We start from the raw sequence: 19,168 nt of genomic DNA on the forward strand, positions 1-19,168 counted from the left end.
CTATCTTTGGTGGAAGTATTATGTTATTTGGGATGTTTCTCACCACTTTGTGTTGTTGCTATTTTATAACGGACATTAAAACAGCTGATACCTAAAGAAATAATGCTCCGATACGCTGAGGATTACATGTAGTTACCTTAGATACTTTAGCTGTGTAACAATTCAACACGCGGCCAATCGAAGTTTGCAACTTTCTATATATTTTGATTAAGTTATTCGTAAAATAAAAAATATAAAGCTGGTGCACAAGTTTCTTTTGATGCATGTCTGTATAATAGCCGTAAGACACATTAATAAAAAAACTTATATAATATTTTAGCTACACTATGACCAGTCTTTTCACGAATAAACTAAAACGAGTGGAATTTTTGAGCAGATGAGTACAATGCAAAATTGTTTGCAAGTAAAGTAAATAAAATTTAGCGAACCTTCCTATGAAGATTGTCACCGCATCTTTTCTTAGCAACAAAATCTTTGAGCCGACCGATAGTAAAATTCTTCGGCCTAACTTTTGGATCCAAAAAAAAATTCTTTTCACTTTTTGATTTAAAATTCAAAATTAACTTTTAAGTCGTTCTGCTTTTTTTGTTCTGGGTTTTATCTCTTGTTTTCATAAATATTTTTTTGAAAATTGTGCCAAGAAATTCTCAGTGAATGCAAGAGACCTTCTACAAATGTAAATGTGGCAAATATCTGTTTTATAACTAATAAGTACCGTATGTATTACCTGCCCCTGTGTACAATCCGCACCTAATCTTTTCATCAAAAATGCCTAAAAATCGTTTGACCCGTGTATACCTTGCAGAGTGAATCCATATTTTTTGCATCTTTTACCTATTCAGTGACCAACGTGATATCAGGTTTGGCAAGGTTTCCTTCTTTGGTCTGTCTGGTGTCTCATTTTTCTTGCTCTGTCTTTGAATGGCATAATAGATCCTCTTTTTACAAAGCTTATCGTTGGTTGCACCGTAGCTTGCACTTAAGGATAAACTTATTCAAGTCCTTCTAAAGGTCGGTACACTTTGTCTCAGCAAGCTTTCTTTGTTTTGGACATTTTCTCGTAGAAAAGTTTTTTTTTCTTTCCACTCGGATTAAACTTTCATTTATGTCGAAATTCTCTTACAGCAGATCTGTTGCTAGTTTCTTCAGCTCGCTTAATTAATTTTAACTTGAATAATGCTTCATATGAAAACCTTTTTTTAATTTTTGTTAATTAAACGTCTTGATTCTTAGAAAATCTTAAGCGGTACTAAATCAAATAAAAAGTAGAAATTAAAAAATTAAAGTAAAAAAAAGTAGAAATATAGTAGAAATTACAGCCTTTTTAATGCTTTTGACATTTTTTTGTAGTTTTACTAAAAACGCTCTCAAAAACCCAGTTACTATTTATATATTTTATTGATAATCAGTTATTAATCCAATATTTTTTCATATTTGCCTACGCATTATTAAGTAAAATATCATTCTTAATTTATTGCCCCTTGTATAACCCGTACTGTTGATTTTTGAAGATTTTTTTGAAAAAAAAAAACGTGCAGTTTACACAAGAATATGATGTTTATCAAATATTTCGAAATGTATTAACTCGAATTTTTTTATTTTTATTGTCATCAAATTTTCTTTTATAAGAGGTACAATAGTCGCAGTTGTAAGAATTTCGGAAAAAAACTACTTTAATCTGTCCTGATCACGCCGCCTACATGAGGTGCCTTTAAGCTTGTAATAATGATCAATTTTATTACCTTATACAATATTATAATATTCTTATACCGTATCAAATATATTTAAAAGGAAGTTTTTCTTTTACAATTTTTTTTTTTTTTTTTTTTTTTTTTTTTGGTAGTAAAAATCTTCAGGGTAGAAGTTTTATATAAAACTAAATTGACTCGCTTAATCATGAAAAAATTGTCACCTGAACACTTTTTTTTGTTAGCAAACAGTTATACGGGATAATTACTTTCACTTAATTTTTTTTGGTGTAAAATATTTAATTAGAAAAACCCTTTTGAATTAAAGAAATGTTTAGAAATATTCTATTTTATTCTACCAAAGTCAAAATAAAAGCAGTTGTATCGTATTTGATGTCAAGAAGATTTTTTTTTTTGAAATTTTCTTTACATTGAATTAAAAAAAAAAATCGCAACAGCATAAATACGAGGATTCTTTACGTTGGCGCTGCAACGGGTGACAAACTTGAAATGTTTAGCATGTACCGACTCCCTTGTGTTGCTGTTTAAGAAGCATATTCGTGAGACAGAGAAATTTTTGGCATCGAATAGGAATTCCGATGTTCTGAAATAACAAATGGGAAATCGCGATTTGCATGCTGTTGAGTATTATTAGGTGCGTTTGGGAATTCATTTCGCAATGGATAGCCATTATTAGATACGTTAGGGAACTCATTTCGCAACGGATAGCCATTATTAGACAACTCATAATGATGCAGACGTTCGTTGGAATACTCGCCGCAAACTTTGATTTGTGAACGATGGTTCTCCAGCTGGCAACTTGGGTAGTAAATGTCAGATTCAACCTCTCGTTGCTGGAACGCTTCTTTGTAATTTAATTGCCTTGTCATGTTTAACCAATGGTGATAGTGTTGTTGGTGTTGAGTATATTGAAAAGGCATTTCTTGGTTGCTTGTATTCTCGTCCGTTTGCAGGAGCATTTCTGATGACAAAACAAAATCATTATTACAAAAACTCATTACACCCTGGATGATTGCTACCGGTATAGAAGGAAATATCCTTGAAAATACTCGCAGCATCCTCTCGGTTTCTTGAAAACCGTTCAAACTTTCAGGCTGCTTTCGGTACGAATTTGCGTCTCCTTCGAATCTTTTCTCTCTATGAAGAAACTCTTGTGACGGACCGTCTGCAAGATAGCGACTGGAAGAGGAAGGATATATCGAATGAGTAGGTAATATCGGTTTGTCTTCAGAATGGTCTTTTGAAAGAATGTTTTGAAATAATGGGTTTTTTGAAACCTCATCATATTTGGAAGATATTTGAGAATTTCTATCGTAAAAATCTAAAAAGCACAACGAGCAAATGTAAACAGTGTTATCAAGATGTAGCTACAATAAAGGTTCTTTAAATAGAAACAGAAATCAACAAAAACTGAAGTTTTTTACAAAAAAACTACGTTAAAGCGCAGAGTAAAAAAAAAAAGTACTTCTTTTTCTAAGCGTTTGCTTTCTTCTTAACGCCAATTGAGCCGCCATCACACGTTGTCTTTCAGCAATCAGCTTACATTTTACACATTTGCAAAACCTGTAGTCATAAAAACCATGAGCGTAGATTAAAAAAAAAAAAAAAAAAAAAGCAAATATTAAATATATTTTTACAATTAATGAAACAACCGAGTGACAGACAATTTTATGTAAATTAAACTGAATAAAATAATTTTTAAAAATGTTCTTTTTCCTATTCTCGAACATAGTTTTTTTAATTTCTATAACATTTATTGCAGGGATGGCCAAAACGTGGCTCGCGAGCCGCATGCGGCTCTTGGAATGTCAATGCGGCTCTTGGAATTTCATTTCGACTCTTTTCTTATTAACTTTACTTAATCGCAAAACTTATTTTTTTGAAATGGATAAAGTAAATACTAACAATAATTCACTTCGCAACAACGGTAAGAAAAGAAAAATTAATGACAAGAAAAGAATATTTAATGAAAATTGGACAGAAAAATTTGCATTTATTGAAAAAGAAAATAAACCGATATGTTTAATTTGTAATAAAAAAACTTGTTCACAACAAGTCAGGGAATATTAAACGCCACTATGAAACTAAATATATAAATTTTTCCAAGGAATATCCATTAAATTCAGATTACAGGAAAAATAAAATTCAATTGCTCAAAACGATAATTAACAATCAAATGAATGCTTCATCTTTCAGTAAAGAATCAACTATTTCTACAGAAGCAAGTTTTGTTATAGCATGGAAAATTGCAAGAGTAAAACATCCTTACACTGATGGAGAATTTGTAAAGCAAAATATTTCAGATGTCCTCTTAGTTTTAGATCCTAAAAATAGCAAAATCCAAAGGTTAATTTCACAGATTCCTATTTCTCGACATTCAACTGAAAAAAGAATATCTGAGATAAGTGCTGATATTGAGCAGCAATTGTTGAATGACTTAAAAAACTGTGAAGCATTTAGTTTAGCTCTGGATGAATCAACAGATGTTCAAGATAAATCTCAAATGGCAGTATTTGTTAGGTATGTAACATCAGATGTAATTGTGAAAGAAGAATTACTAGATTTGGTTGAGCTAAAAGATACAACTCGTGGAGTTGATATAAAGGAAGCTCTTGAAACAGTTCTACTTAAAGCCAATGCACCTATCAACACTTTTTAGTGTTGCTACATATGGTGCACCAGCAATGGTTGGCAAACATGTTGGACTTATTGGTTTATTAAAAAGTGATCCTAAGTATCCAGAGTTCATTCCAGTTCATTGTTTGATTCATCAAGAACATTTAGTAGCAAAAAAAATTTTAATTTTTCAATCGTTCTAAAATCAGTGATAGAAATTGTAAATTGCATTTGATCAAATGCTAAAAATCACAGACAGTTTAAAAACATTATTGATGAATTGGATCTTGCTGACAAACCAAATGACCTATCATTTTACTGTGCTGTACGGTGGCTTTCAAGTAGTGATGCTTTTTTATAAGTTCGTAGAATTATTAGAACAAATGAAATCTTTTTTGATTGAGAAGAAAAAGACTTGAAATTCTTGATGATATGAATTTTTTGTAAAATCTTTTGTTTTTGACTGATATAATGCAACATTTACAAAGTCTGAAATTATCTCTTCAGGGAAAAGAAAAAAATATATCTGATCTTGCTCAGACTATTTTTAGTTTTAAAAAAAAATTACCCTTTTTCAGAGAGATCTTACTTAAAAAACCTTAAACCATTTTCCTCAAATGAAGAAGATGATTATTTCTAATCCTTCAATTCAGTATGATGACCATAAGATTGAATCATACAGGGGAAAATTACAGAATTTACTAGAAGACTTTCAAAAAATGTTTATAGATTTGCATGCACTTAAATCATCTTTAGGATTTATAAAAAATCCTTTTTTAATTGATATTATTGGTGGTGGTTGTCCAATTCCATTAAACATAGTTGAAGAAGTATCTCAATTTGAAACAGAACTATTAGATATCCAAGAAGATCAAAATCTTCTGATGCTGCATAAAACACTAACTTTATTGGAATTTTGGAAGATAGTGCCTGAGGTTAAGTATCCCTTTCTGAAAAAGATTAGCATAAAATTTATTTCAATTTTTGGTTCAACATACACATGTGAATCTTTATTTTCCATTATGAAATTTGTCAAATCAAAGTATTGTGCTAATCTAACCACTGAGCACTTGTCAGAATTACTTAAAACAGCAACAACAAGCTTGAAGCCAGATTTTAAGAGACTTACCAGTAAAGTTCAGAATCTTAGTGCCTGATTGGAAAATTCATAACTGTTTGTAATTTTGTTACTTTTTCAAACACTTATGACGTGAATATGCTTCTTAAAACAATTCTATAACTAGTTTTTCTAGTGTGAGAGTAAAAGGGAATCAGATTTTTATTTAACTTGATTGAAATGAGTTTTTCAAAACACTCAAGATAATTTGAAATTCGAAACAAGCTTACATTTAAAGTAAAGTTTTTGCATTTGAAAAAATTTTTTTTTAAATTTAGACAAAAACTAGTTGCAAATATAAAATTTGTACACAAAAAGTTTTTTAGAAAAAGTTCCTTAGAAAGATTTATTTCTTTTCATAAAAATTTAAGCTTAACTTCATGGAGTATTTTACAGCACTTATTTTGCCACCAGTTTCTAATTTTTTTTGTAAGGCAAAATATCTTTTAAAAAAGAATGCAGAAAAATTTTCTTAACGAAATATTTAATGCGGCTCTTCGGTTCATGTAAGTATTTGAATGCGGCTCTCGTGCCAAAAAGTCTGGCCAGCGCTGATTTATTGCTTGCTCGTTGTATCTTATTTCCAAAAGTTACATTTATATCCAAATTTAAACATTTATATCCAAATATTACGTCATATTTATATCCAAAAGACTTTATTTGCACTAAGTCTGAGCTGGTTATTTCATTCGATTGAATGTCATGATGATTTCCTGTGAAGACTTTGGCTCAGTTAATACTACTTTTTGTATGTATGTATGTATGTATGTATGTATGTATGTATGTATGTATGTATGTATGTATGTATGTATGTATGTATGTATGTATGTATGTATGTATGTATGTATGTATGTATGTATGCATGCATGTGTTATCGAAAAAAACCATTGAGGCTGCGTCGCTGTATGTGAAATAGCCTTACATTGGGGTTATTTATACTGGTTGCAACTGCCTAGATCGCTCTAGGCGATTGCAAGTAGTATAAATGCAAAAGATTTTTCTCAGAGAAACATCGAACTTAAATAAAAACTCTATGTTGGTTGGGCAGAATATGGATTTTTTTAAGTTACAAAGCTTCCAAAGTTAAAAGCGCTTAGCAAAAAATTAATCAAAAGATATTAAACTAGCAGAAATTTATTCATCAATTTAATTAGTAAAAACAAGTGCCGCGTAAGAAAGTATCCTACCTCCACAGACAATTCCGTTTGTGGCCTTTTAAAACGACTGAGTAACCATGGTTTCTGCAACGAGAACATTTTGGCGGTTCTTTTACCTTGAATAAATTTTCAGGTGCAGAGAAGTTTTTGCAGTCAGAATGTTTTTCTTTTATCAAATTCATTTAATGACTTTATTTTTATCTCGACTTTTAACTTTAAGGCTGATTCCAAAAACCCAGCCGCACCAGCAATAAAATAATAGAAATTGTTTGCGTTTACGCTTTTCACTTTCGAACTTTTTTCTAGAATAAAGAAATAGAACGCTTAGTCTCGAAACGTGGCTTCAGGCATTTTTAAAAGTGGATTTCCACTCAGACTAATTTTAAATGGTTGATTATTTTTATCTTTTTAAAATATTAAACTTAGACTGACGTATCATCTCAGGCCCGTCGAACGGGAAAGGAAGGGGAAGGGAGCTAGCGGGAATATGCTCAAGATCTCACGCTGGGTAACCAATTAGATTGATGGAAAAAAAAAAAAAATCTTTCTTCAAGCGTTTTTATTCACAAGACTTTCGTTGATGATAACGTGTTTTTTTTTTATAAATAGTTTTTTTTTAATTTCAATCCGAAAAGTTTTTTTAAATAAAAAAGATTTCTAAACTTAATCTTTGTTAAAACACAAAAGCAAAAAAACTCGCTGAACATTTTTTTTTCGAAGTGTCTTCATAGAGTGCAATGCGCTCTACGTAGCCTTAATCTGCTCCGAGCACAATATTGCACACGCATGCGCAATTACTTTATTATAACTGCGATTTATATTTCACAATAAAGCTGGTTAGATAGGCGATTAGGGTAAGGGTAAGGGTTAGGGATAGGGATAGGGATAGGGACAGGGATAGGGATAGGGATGGGGATAGGGTTAACATCACCAAGATTTTTTTTTAAAAAAAAAAAAGATTTAGCGCATGCGTACAAAGTATTGCGCTTAGAGTAGCATATGGCTACATAGAGCGCATTGCGCTCTATGTAGCAACGGCCTTTTTTTTTTCCTGGGAGTTTTGAGTTATTTTACTTGAACAACACTTTAATAAAAAAAATATTTTTTTTTTTTTTTTTTTTTTATTGAATAATTGCCTAATCTTTTTCTTTGTTAAATCTGAATTTGAATTTTTTTAATATTTTTCATTTAAGTCTACGATGAAAATATGTTTTTTTATAAAGGGGTGGAGTCAGGAAAGCTACTCCCAACGATTGGATTAGTTTCACCATTCCAGAGGCCCACCAGACTAAACTGATTGCTCATCTTCTCGACGGGCTCGCATATATTTTATTTTAGCTTCTATTCTAGCACGCATTTAGAACTTCTATTTTAGCACACATTTAGAACTTCTATTTTAGCACACATAAAAAAAAAATGACAATCTAAGATAAATATGATTTAAAGTTGCAATTCTTGAATAGAAATCAAAAAAAGTAACGACTGTCCTTTTTTTTTTTTAAGTGAATCAAAATTTATAATTTTATAATTATTATAATTATCAGTTGAATGTAAGTTAGTGAATAACGTTTCCAGCATTTTTTAGCATTACTACATTTTTGCATTTGCGAAAGCATCTCTATGAATGATAAAACTTTTTATTCATTTTAAAACATATTGGACAAAAGTGTGTTTCGGATCGCTATTTTGCAGAAAATTGCATCTAAATGGTTTTTTTTCTTAGCATATAGAAACATAACCTTAAGATTTTCAAGGATTTCTTCATGATTTTCTTCAAAGATTTCTTCATGAGCATGAGACTAAGCTGCTGTTTCTCCAGTGAAATTCAAAATAAATTGCATCTTTAAGCAGTGTTTACAGCTGCACTTAATTTACTTCCAACTTCAGTTAAAGTTGCAGAAATGCAGTGGTATTTCAGGTGGAGTATATTGGAAAGTGTTATTGCCACAGGTCAGAAATTTAAGGTTTAAGTTTACTATCCGAGTACCCCAAAAATGTTAACAAATGTAGTAAGTGGGGCATCTGGACACTTTATTTTCATATTTAGAAAAATCTGGGAGGTATCACATTTTTAGAAAATTGACAAAATCTGCTAAAAAGTCATTATTTTCGTACTTAAAAAAACTAAATATACTGACAGAAAGTTGAAGTTTATTTAAAAAAATGTTCATATACCAACTTTTCAAGGTCTTTAATTTAATATTTACACATAAACATTATTAGAATACACAAAGTTGGTCAAAAAAACATTTTTTATTAAATATATTTCTTTTTGACTACGCATTTTTATTTTATTATAGATACCTAATATATAGAATCTATGGCTCCTCTGCTCTCTAAGGAGAAGAGAGAATACCATTTTAAAAGAAATCATGTACTTTTTCAAAAGAACATTTGCTGTTGCTGCCTTGAAAAGAACAACAAATGCGTTCCAGTTAATAAAAATTTGGAAGGTCTGGTTCAAGTTTTCTGTAAGCCTGAGTTTTCACTTAAAGTATTTGCCTACCCTACAGGATTATGCCCAGGTTGTAAGAAAAATTTGTATCTCTGTAAGGCTGGTAAAACTATTGCAGACACAGTTTCTTTAAAATGGAAAAATTCTGATTTGTCTAGCTTGCAAACCTCTAGAAATTGCTCAGTATTATGCAGTATATGCAGTCAAGGAAGAAATAGATTATTAAATAAAAGTATGAAAAAGGGAACTAGAGCAACACTGAAACTTTGCCAAATATGTTTATGTGAAATTGCTAAAGGTAAACCCCACAAATGTTCCCCTTTAAAGAGTACCACAAATCTTTCTGAGAGTATTTCTAAAATTTCTAAAAAAGTAAAAGAACAAGTAGCTTCTTCCCTTCTTAAAGAAATTTATTCTGATCAAGGGCAAAGTCTAGGAGCTCAAGCCATTCTCAGAACAGGTAAAATATTGTTAAATAAAAATAGCTGTTATGTACGTTCTTAAAATAACAGTTTATATTATATTAAGGAGGTAAAAGTATTCATATTACACTCGGTACTCGGGAAAGTGACCAGAGAAAGATTCCTTATAATGAAGTAGAAGTTTTGGTAAATACCTTAGGACTTAGTCAATTGAAGTCAAATGAAATGTTAAAAACTTTGAGGAGAAGCGGTGTAAAGTTTGAGTCAAACATGGAGAAAGCCCTGGATGAAAAAAGTAAACTACTTTACAACTTTTATGTCACTGAATTATTAGACTTTCAAGAAAAAGAAAATGATAATGACTTTGCTACAGTGAAGAGACACTTGGTATATATTGAAGATATTACAGCATTTCTGGATTTTGTAATGAAATATCGAGGGCAGGTTCCACAAAACACATTTGTAAAGGTTGGAATAGATTCAGGTATTTATATTTAATTTATTTAATTTATATTACTTATGATATTTTAATTATCGTCTTTTTGGAAACTTGTTTTAAAAAATATTATTTGTACATATTTATATACAAATATGTATGTGTGTAAGTATATATATATATATTATAGGTGGAGGATCACTGAAAGTTATAGTAAATCTGTTTGATCCAACCAAGGACAGGACAGAAGATTGCAGCTACTTAGGATCATACTCAGGAGCAAATACGTCACTTGTTTTAGCTTATTGTGAAAGGGTAAGTGAGAATCATTCTAACATGACAATGATTGTGGAAAGATTAAAGTTGCATGAATGCAAGTACTCATTGGCTTCTGACATTAAGTTAATCAACATATTGCTAGGAATTTCGGTGTGTTTGTTTTAAATAATTTTAAGATAATAAGACATATCATGGTAAAAACTATATTAGGAAAAGGTTCTTTTTACCCTACAATATATTTATAAATTGAATTATAATATAAAATTTTAGGCTCATGAAGGAAAGTATGCTTGCGCATGGTGTGAAGGTTCTTCAGAATTATTTGCTGGAGAGTTAAGAACATTTCAATCTTTGAATAATTACTATGAACTGTATTCATCTGCAGGATCTCCGGTGAAAAGAATGAAAGAATATAAGGTATAAATGAATAAATATATTGTAAATATTTTCGAAATTTATCATCCATTACCATTTTATCATTTTAAATAGGATAAAAAAAATTGATTTCCATATATTTAGAATGTCATTAATCCTTGTCTGCTTAAGATAGAAGACAAATCCCTAAGTATAATAAGAGAGATTCCATTACCAGAACTTCACCTTCTGATGGGATTTGTTAACCATGTGACAACATTTATAATGCAACTTTGGCCTGGATTTATAGATTGGGTCAAGAGCATTGGATGCCTTCGAAAAGGTTATCATGGAGGAACATTTGAAGGAAACACGTGTAGAGAGATACTTAAAAGTTGCGACAAACTTGAGTTGATAATGCCTGTTGAACTGTATCCTCTCTTAGAAACAATGAGAAAATTTAATAAGGTTGTTCATGGTGTCTTTGGCTATAAACTTGACCCAAACTATTCAATTTTAATTGAAAGTTTTACACAAAGCTATAAGGATGCGCAAGACTATTGCAGAGAGGTAATTGCTGTTTTCTTTACCTTTGTATTTAAAACCAAGTTATTGATAAACATATTTATAGTAAGCTTTTTTAGTTTTTAGGTAAACAGCTCACGGTTACTTGGAAAGTACATGCTGTAACAGCACATCTGGAAACATTTGTTGATTTGAGTGGCCTTTCCCTTGGGCAGTTTAATGAGCAGACATCTGAATCTTGCCATTCCAAGATGAAAAGTGTAATAAACAGGTTTGGAGTCTCGCAGTACAGCAACAAACATAAGGAAAGAAGCAAAAGAATTGCTGAAGTGTTCAGTTCAAATAATTAATAAGTTATTGAACATTAATTGTACATGAAAACATAAACATTATTGAAATCTTTAGTTAAAAAAATTTGTATATTTATTCAAAAAGACATTATAAATATATTAGTACAAACAGTTTTTGAAATATTTTATTTATTATTTATTATATTATTTATATATATTAGGTTATTAGACATACAATACTAATATTTTACTATATTACAATACTAATAAATTATTTATATACTATCAATATGTTCTACTTTACTAAGCATAATATGTTCCTAATATTTAACATGTTCTAATACTATGTTCCTAATATTAATAATAATTATTTATATACTATCAATATGTTCTACTTTACTAAGCATACTATGTTCCTAATATAATTTAAGCATATCTAAACCTTTTTCACCAACTTAGATATATCTAAGAGCTGTCTAATGAAAATGATGTGTAAATACAAAATTTAAGAGCATAAAAACTTGGAATATAAAGTTATTTTATGTTATTTTTACTGTTCCGTCAATATATTTAGTTTTTTTAAGTACGAAAATAATGACTTTTTGTCAATTTTCTAAAAATGTGATACCTCCCAGATTTTTCTAAATATGAAAATGAAGTGTCCAGATGCCCCACTTACTATATTTGTTAACGTTTTTGGGGTACTCGGATAGTAAACTTAAACCTTAAATTTCTGACCTGTGTCGCTCTAAAGAATTTTAGACAACGCCTCATGTGTTGCATTGCTGTACAGCGGGTTCTGCATTTTTCTCTGCCTTAAAAGTTTTTTTAAGAACGCATACAAATTAAACTAAATAACTCACGCTTAGATAATTATAATTGATCTTTCATTAATAAATTTGTTCTAAAAAATACACTTTCATAAATAGAAGAGAATCTACAAAGTTTTAAATAATGTGTTTCAGTAAAAGAAACGATAACCAAAATATGCAAAAGGAGTCGTTAACATTGCGCCGCAGTAGATTTAGTTCCATGAGAGCCCTCCAATGACGCTATCTCTTGATCATTCGGATCAACAGTTTGTCCGTCTAAATATGCCCGGATATACTCATAAAATAACGATTTAGCACGCATTAAAACTTTTATCGAATCGTGTTTTCGTGACATTTTATCGAAGAACATCGCAAGCATAGAATAGTCCATTTGGTTCGTTATAATGTTTTCACGATTTATTAAAAGAACGGCTAAGCATAAAAACAAGGGAAACGGAGAACCATCATTGAGAAAACGCGGGTGAGGAAGAGCGTCTAATTTTAATTTTATACCTTCTTCTTCTCCGCTCGAGAAATAATTCGGTTTATATATACCTTCACAGAGTGGAGAAACCTTACCGTTTACGTTCTCCTTACCACCGTGAAGAAGCGCATAATAAAAGCTCAGTTCACTATCTTCATCGTCCATGTCAGGAGGTATAGAACTCCAAACAACTTCCATAACGCTGAGTGTTTCATCAAAAGGAAACTCTCGTTTCAACTCTAATAATAGCATTCTATAGCAAAAATATAGGTTTCCTCCGTCTATTTCTTGAAAATATCTATAAAGTCTTTCGTCTGTACGTTGCAGCAACAGCGAAAGCTGCCCAAATTTTTGTAATAGAGCTGTTCCTTTTAGTAAAAAGTTATTTTTCAATCTTTCCATAACTTTGCAAAAACATAAGTAGGCTAAAACCTCGTCACCAATAACCACCAGTAGCGGAGCCGCAAGGTCACTCATCCCCTGGCAGTATGATATTTCAGGATTGTTTAACGCGAAAGTTGTTAAGATGTTAAATAAAGAGACAATGTTAGGGTGGTCTTCTGGTACACTAAAAAAAGGGTGGTTTCGATCGGTTCTCAAAACATCTTTTTGTACCATGTGCATTATGCTGTCAATATCTTGCGGTTTTTTATTTAACCATTTCTCTTTGAGGTGATTATAAACTCTAGCTTTCATTTTAAGAAACCGAGTTCGCTCTTCTACTGTTAAGTCAGAGGGATAAACTCCCAGTAAATGTATCCAAGCTTCCTTACGCAAACTTGGTTCCAACCCACCATGAAAGATGCTTATTCGTATATCTTTGGGGGAGATTATTCTACCATTAGCATCAAAGAAATCAACCCAGTCCTTCTGGGTAACAGGAAACTGTCGATGAGAGTCAGTAAGAACATCAAACATTTTGTTGATGTGCTTTGACACTTGTTTTTTTATCGAGTGTATTGAAGGGATTGAGTAATTAGTAGATTTGATATCCTGAACCTGGGGAGCATTATCAACCTTATCTAAAACATCCCACTCTGACACATCTAATAAGGGATGAAAATAAAAATGTGATGTATTGCAATGTATACAAAGAAAAACATTATCTTAAAATAAGATAAATAAGCAAATGGAGACATTCAAAAAATAGGAACAAAAAGCCAAGTTATTTATTGAACTAAAATCAAAAAGAAATCTTGGTTTCAATTTGTTCTGAAAGAACTTCTTCTGCTTGATTCTTACTAACCTAATAGTCTTATGTGAGAATAAATAGAAGGTTTTGGGGCAACAAAAAACGATAAACATGGAACAAAAATTATAATTCCACGTTACCTCCTTTTACAGCAGGAACAACTTTAATCTGCATAATAGGGTAAGAAGCTGTATGAAATGCAGCATCAAGGTCCCAATCTGACATTAGCGATAAATAAACATCTGGACGTGATCTAACTTGTATGGATTTCGGAAGCAAATAAGCAATATCAAAATCACTAAAATTTATAATAGAAATCTTTAATTATACTTTCTTCTTTAAAACTTTAAAAACAAAAGCTAAAGTTTTAAAGATCACATTTCAGTTGAATAAATACAAGAAAAAATCTTTTCAAAGACTGAAATTCAACTGCAGAAAATTTAGAAAAAGAAAACTATTTTATTGATTAGTACAATGCTGAACAAAGTGTTAAAATGGTTGTAATTCAAGCTAGATATGTGCCCAATTCAACAGTTGCTAGAGATATTTCAATGAAGTTGATATTTAATATTACAAACAGGAGTGTGGAGCCGGAGTTGAAGCTGTGGGAGCAGTAGGTTTTTGGAAGGAGCTAGAGCCATGGGAGCCAGAGCTGTAGATTTTTGAAAGGAGCTAAAGCCATTAAAAAACTGTCAGATCCACGTCAGGGCTTCGGTTTTTTTAAACTATAAAAATCTTTATGAGTTAATCTAATGTTTGATTTATTAAGCATATAGCTTAATTTATAAATAATATATTAATATTCCCCAAATTGATATATTTTTCAAAGAATTATAATTATAAAACTATACTTACTTTGTTTTTACTAAATGATGCTAATGTAATAATCTTTAATATAAAATTTAACATTAGGCTTTTAAATTTCTATTTTATCATAAAAAAAAATTTGCTTTTTGATTAATATTTTATATAATATAATTTATAAAAAAAATTAAAAGGCTATAAAGTAAAGGTTTTTTAAGTTACTTTTCATCTAATGTGCCATTTATTAAGCATTTAGCTTAATTCCTAAATAAAATAAAACTGGTATTTACAATATATCCCAAAAATTAATATTTTTTAATACATAAAATAGGTAATAGAAATTTTTTAAAGATATTTAAAGGAGCTGGAGCCAAAGTAAAAAATTTGGGAGCCAGAGCCAAAAGCTCAAAAAAACATGGAGCCAGAGCCATACCTTTTTCTTCTGACTCCTTACCCTTGATAGTAAATCACCATATGTAATGAGTAAATTACTTTAAATAATATAGCTATTACAATTATATTACATACTACTTCATGAGAAATAATAAAAATTATATAGCTACTCACTTGCTCAAATTAAAAGCTTTCTTTAGTAATAAAAACAGACTTGAATAATTTGTTATGTTTGGATCAACTGTCATTGTCTTGCAATCAATATTTCCATCAATTGAACACTAAAAACCAAAAAAATAATTTAAAAAAGCTCATATACTCAAACATTTATTATGTCTCTTTTTTTATTTCAAAGTTCTTATCCACTTAAAAAGACACTATATGCAGCATTAAAAATTCAAGAATTTTGTATTTCAAAAATAATTTTAAATTGATACTAACATACTTTTAGATAATGAAATCAGTAAAATAACTACAAACTTTATGGAGAACTTAAAGTTTATAGACATGCAAAGTTCAGTATTTCAAAACATGTAATTTTTTTTTCAATCAGAAAAAGTAACCCCTTTACTTAGTAGAAATCTTTTAAACCAAATTTCACTCTTGGATTAGTTAGATTCCAGATATTTTCCTAAAATTTGACCATGTTTATTTTCTAAAATAGGTGGTTTGTAGGCAAATAGTCATCAGCTCTTAGAAAAATTGAAAGGAGAAGCAGTACAATTGAATGTTAAGGCTACAATATAGAAAACAACAAACTTTAATATCTAGTATTTAGCAATTAATCACAAAACAGATATCATATTGGGTGGACTGCATATTGAAAATGGCATGTAAACACAATACTATTGTTAATGAAAGACACTTTGTCTACTAGTGAAATGTTGAGATTAACACTTAAAACCTCCTGTTCAAATTAAACCTTCATAGACTTTTTTGGTTAGCAGAGGTGAAGTACCATGACTAAATACCATATAATGAACAATAAATACCATACAAAAACATTATTTTTGTTCCTTTTTTTTTTTTTTTTAATAAAAAAAGGTATGGCTAAAAAAAAGTTTTAAAACTCTTATAACTTACATATGTTAATGCAAATATATTTTGACTCTCATATTACAATAGAATTAATAAACAGAGAACAGATTTGGCTCAATCTTATAGTTTTTGACTAATTATTATTGGTGATGGCATTTGTAAAAAAATTTTAAAATTTTAACTGCAAAATAAAATTTTTACCAAAGAACAATATAAAATAATATTCAATAAGTTTTTATAATCAAAATTTATTGTATATTTTATTCAAGAAACGCAATCAAATATGATGCAGATTATTTCAAGCTTTGTATTCTAAACTCAAAAAAAACTTATTTTCATTGAGGATGTTAGCACTGTCTTCATCCTTTAACATGTATGAACTCATATATTTTACAGCATTGTTTAGGTAAATTTACCCACCCCACCCACCCACACACACACCCACACACACACACCACAAAAAAAAAAAAAAATTAAGCCTACTTGTGCCACTATTTTTATTGCTTCTCTTTCAGAAAGAGGTGGCTGATCATACCACATGCTTGAAGTAAACGATGAGATTAGTTCATATGAGCTGCTGTTAGAGGAAACAAGACTTCCATGGTTACTACAACTTCCACTTTCAATTGAAGAAAAACTACTGCTGGCACTTAATCTTCGATCATCAATTTGGTTATTGTGGTAACTGGAATCCGATAGAAATTTGAATAAGTTTGAACTAAATGGCGCAACCATTATGACCAGATAAATTACATTTAAAATTTATAAAACTCGGCATTGTAAAATTTAGATTAAGAAAAAGTATCAATTTAGAATCGTCTTCATGGCTACCATGTTGTTTTAGTATTTACAAAAGTATATCGGTATCATCAAATCGCATTGAGTAGTATCTCTTGCGTAGCGGTTTTCCATCGGTTTTTCATGCAATTTTTACATGAGATTTAAGCATGTCAAACGCAATGATATATAACTCGCGCTTCCACCGTGAAGCAAATTTTTTTGCCAGGTTTGTTTTGCCAGCCTGAAATGACGCAATGATAAATCAAAGCAAAACACAAATGAATTATTGTCAGTTTAAATAAAACGGCTACCGACATTGTAAAACTTTAAACACCAGCTTCACTTTTTCTTACGGAATTTTTGTGAAGTTAGACATTTAGTTTATATATATCATTGATCAAACGAGATTTAAATTGCTTTGGGCTAAATGGCTCAATTCAGCCGATGATTTAGCTACACTTTGCTCTTATGTACTGACTTGTTAAGATAATATCATATAATAATATTGGCCGTAAGTGTCTTTAAAAACGCTTTAGTAGTTTTAACCGTACATTTAAAAGCAGATTCTTGCCTAAGCAGATTTTATCTATTTCATAACAATTGAAATAAAGCTAAAATTAGACTAGAATTTATTTATTAACTTCAAATTCTATCCGAATTGTGAAAGAAATCTCCATAATGCAAAGCTAAATGAAACAATTTGTCTGCCGTAATATTTAATACTCAGATTAGTGTATTTGCTTTCATGAAATAGAAGGCGAGAGGGTGAATCAAATGGTGTGAAATAAATTTTTTAAATGCACTGATTATATAAATTTTTTAAATGCACTGATTATATAAATTTTTTAAAGATGGAATGTCGTCCTAATGCTTAAATAAAATAAACGATTAGTTGTGACTGGAAATTTTTCAATCGCGAAATTTAACTCCAGATTAATAAAACTCCTAACTAATAAAAAAAAAAAAAAAAAAATTGGGAAATCAATTAATTCCAAAGATTTTTATAGACAATCTATTTAAGGACTATCTATCATTTTAATCTATTTTTCGAAGATAAATAGTTCCTAATTACTTTGCTTTATATCCACACAAAAAAAACTGTTTCATATCCACGAATATGATTTCGTTCTTTTCGTAAAGACACAGCATGCAACTTCTTGTAGCTGAGTTGTAAGATTTACAGCGCTTTTAAACTTTCCATTTAACTTTAGATGTAAGGTTCGCCCTTTTTTAATAACTTGGTATCGTTTCAAGAACTTGGCATCGATATCTTTCTATATTTACAGGTTTTAAGTAGTTGGCGTAACTTATTTTAAAAGACGTTTCGCTAATGCCGTAATAGGTTTTTTTCTTTTATTTCGGGGTTATTGAAAATGACAAAGGTTTTGTACAGGATGTCTTTTGTTAAGAATTGCTGATGTAAGGGACAATTTGTTTTAATGCGGTTACAAGTTTTTTCCCTGAAATTGGCATTTTTTGTAAAATTTGATAGCTGTGCGATTATATGGTATCTCTCATGTTTGAGAGATATCATAAAATCTTTCCTATATTGGTGCTAATACATTTAATGTAAAGAAGATTGAACCAGACAGTGCTGCGTTTACAACTTTTGTTGATAATGGGCTGTAAATTAGGAATGTATTGAAGATTTTGCTTATAACCAGTTTTTTAAAGCCACCTTGTACATAGGGGTGGAATATTGGAACATTCTTTGGCTAGATGAAGTGACTGACTATCGCAGCTCTATAGTGTGGAATTTGCATTAATGTTAGACCAATGGTTAGTTTCAGCATGAGTTTAACTTAGGACATGCTCGAGTTACTGAAGGTTGAAGTGAGTTGCCACCGACGATTAAAGTTGCATCAAGGTAGTCAACACTTTTTATGTAGCATTAGATAGAAAAAAGAAGGCCGTTGCCTTTGAAGGTTTGGATGAAGTGTTTTTTAATTTTTTCCATTTGAGAACTAATGGTATTTTTAAATAGTGCTATACGTCGTCCTGATTTTAGCCAAAATCATAATGCTGCAATTAAACCAATCAAAAATGCTGCAATAGTTGCAAATAAAAAAAACCTCTGTGCTTCAATGTCAAACAATTAACTTCTCTTTTTTCTCAAAATTTGGAAACTGTTAAAAAAAAACAAATTACTAAATTTCATCTTTACCATCCTCCAGAGTAATTTTTATCTACGCTTTAATTTGCATTTTGACATTTTATTCTCTTGAGGTTATTGTCAAGAAAAGCGTAAAACATTAGAAAAATGTAAACTGACTTTTCAATATAAAAATCAACAAATACTGAGCGA

The 19,168-nt window shown here is 30.3% G+C and overlaps 3 protein-coding genes across 4 annotated transcripts; 1 reads left to right on the plus strand and 2 right to left on the minus strand.

The window, feature by feature from the left end:
* Window positions 1-2,021: 2,021 nt before the first annotated feature.
* LOC145195044 (uncharacterized) lies at window positions 2,022-6,872 on the minus strand. The gene is made up of 3 exons (XM_090071047.1): window positions 6,630-6,872; window positions 3,175-3,272; window positions 2,022-3,030 (listed from the first exon to the last, which is right to left on the minus strand). The coding sequence occupies exons 1-3, from the start codon at window positions 6,779-6,781 to the stop codon at window positions 2,234-2,236; spliced, it is 1,047 nt and encodes a 348-aa protein (XP_089927173.1). The 5' UTR covers window positions 6,782-6,872; the 3' UTR covers window positions 2,022-2,233.
* A 2,031-nt stretch (window positions 6,873-8,903) lies between these two features.
* On the plus strand, window positions 8,904-11,380 carry LOC149880236 (uncharacterized). 2 transcript variants are annotated; one of them, XM_090071041.1, is made up of 6 exons: window positions 8,904-9,514; window positions 9,583-9,960; window positions 10,103-10,341; window positions 10,462-10,608; window positions 10,711-11,115; window positions 11,197-11,380. In XM_090071041.1, exons 1-6 carry the CDS (start codon window positions 8,920-8,922, stop codon window positions 11,233-11,235), a joined length of 1,803 nt encoding a protein of 600 aa, XP_089927167.1. In that variant the 5' UTR covers window positions 8,904-8,919; the 3' UTR covers window positions 11,236-11,380. The 2 variants fall into 2 exon arrangements, with proteins under 2 accessions (XP_089927167.1, XP_089927166.1); XM_090071040.1 differs by lacking the exons at window positions 10,462-10,608; window positions 10,711-11,115; window positions 11,197-11,380 and having other exon boundaries at window positions 9,583-9,944; window positions 10,103-10,169.
* Window positions 11,381-12,228: 848 nt separating this feature from the next.
* Window positions 12,229-17,017, minus strand: LOC145194609 (TBC1 domain family member 25-like). Its single transcript, XM_090070720.1, has 4 exons — window positions 16,567-17,017; window positions 15,220-15,326; window positions 13,989-14,146; window positions 12,229-13,702 (listed from the first exon to the last, which is right to left on the minus strand). The coding sequence occupies exons 1-4, from the start codon at window positions 16,816-16,818 to the stop codon at window positions 12,363-12,365; spliced, it is 1,857 nt and encodes a 618-aa protein (XP_089926846.1). The 5' UTR covers window positions 16,819-17,017; the 3' UTR covers window positions 12,229-12,362.
* Window positions 17,018-19,168: the final 2,151 nt, after the last annotated feature.

Source organism: Hydra viridissima, unplaced genomic scaffold (assembly GCF_058129835.1).
Source record: "Hydra viridissima isolate aposymbiotic clone 2 unplaced genomic scaffold, HvirCarnegie_v1 scaffold_13, whole genome shotgun sequence".
In the NCBI taxonomy this organism is placed as follows: Eukaryota; Metazoa; Cnidaria; class Hydrozoa; order Anthoathecata; family Hydridae; genus Hydra; species Hydra viridissima.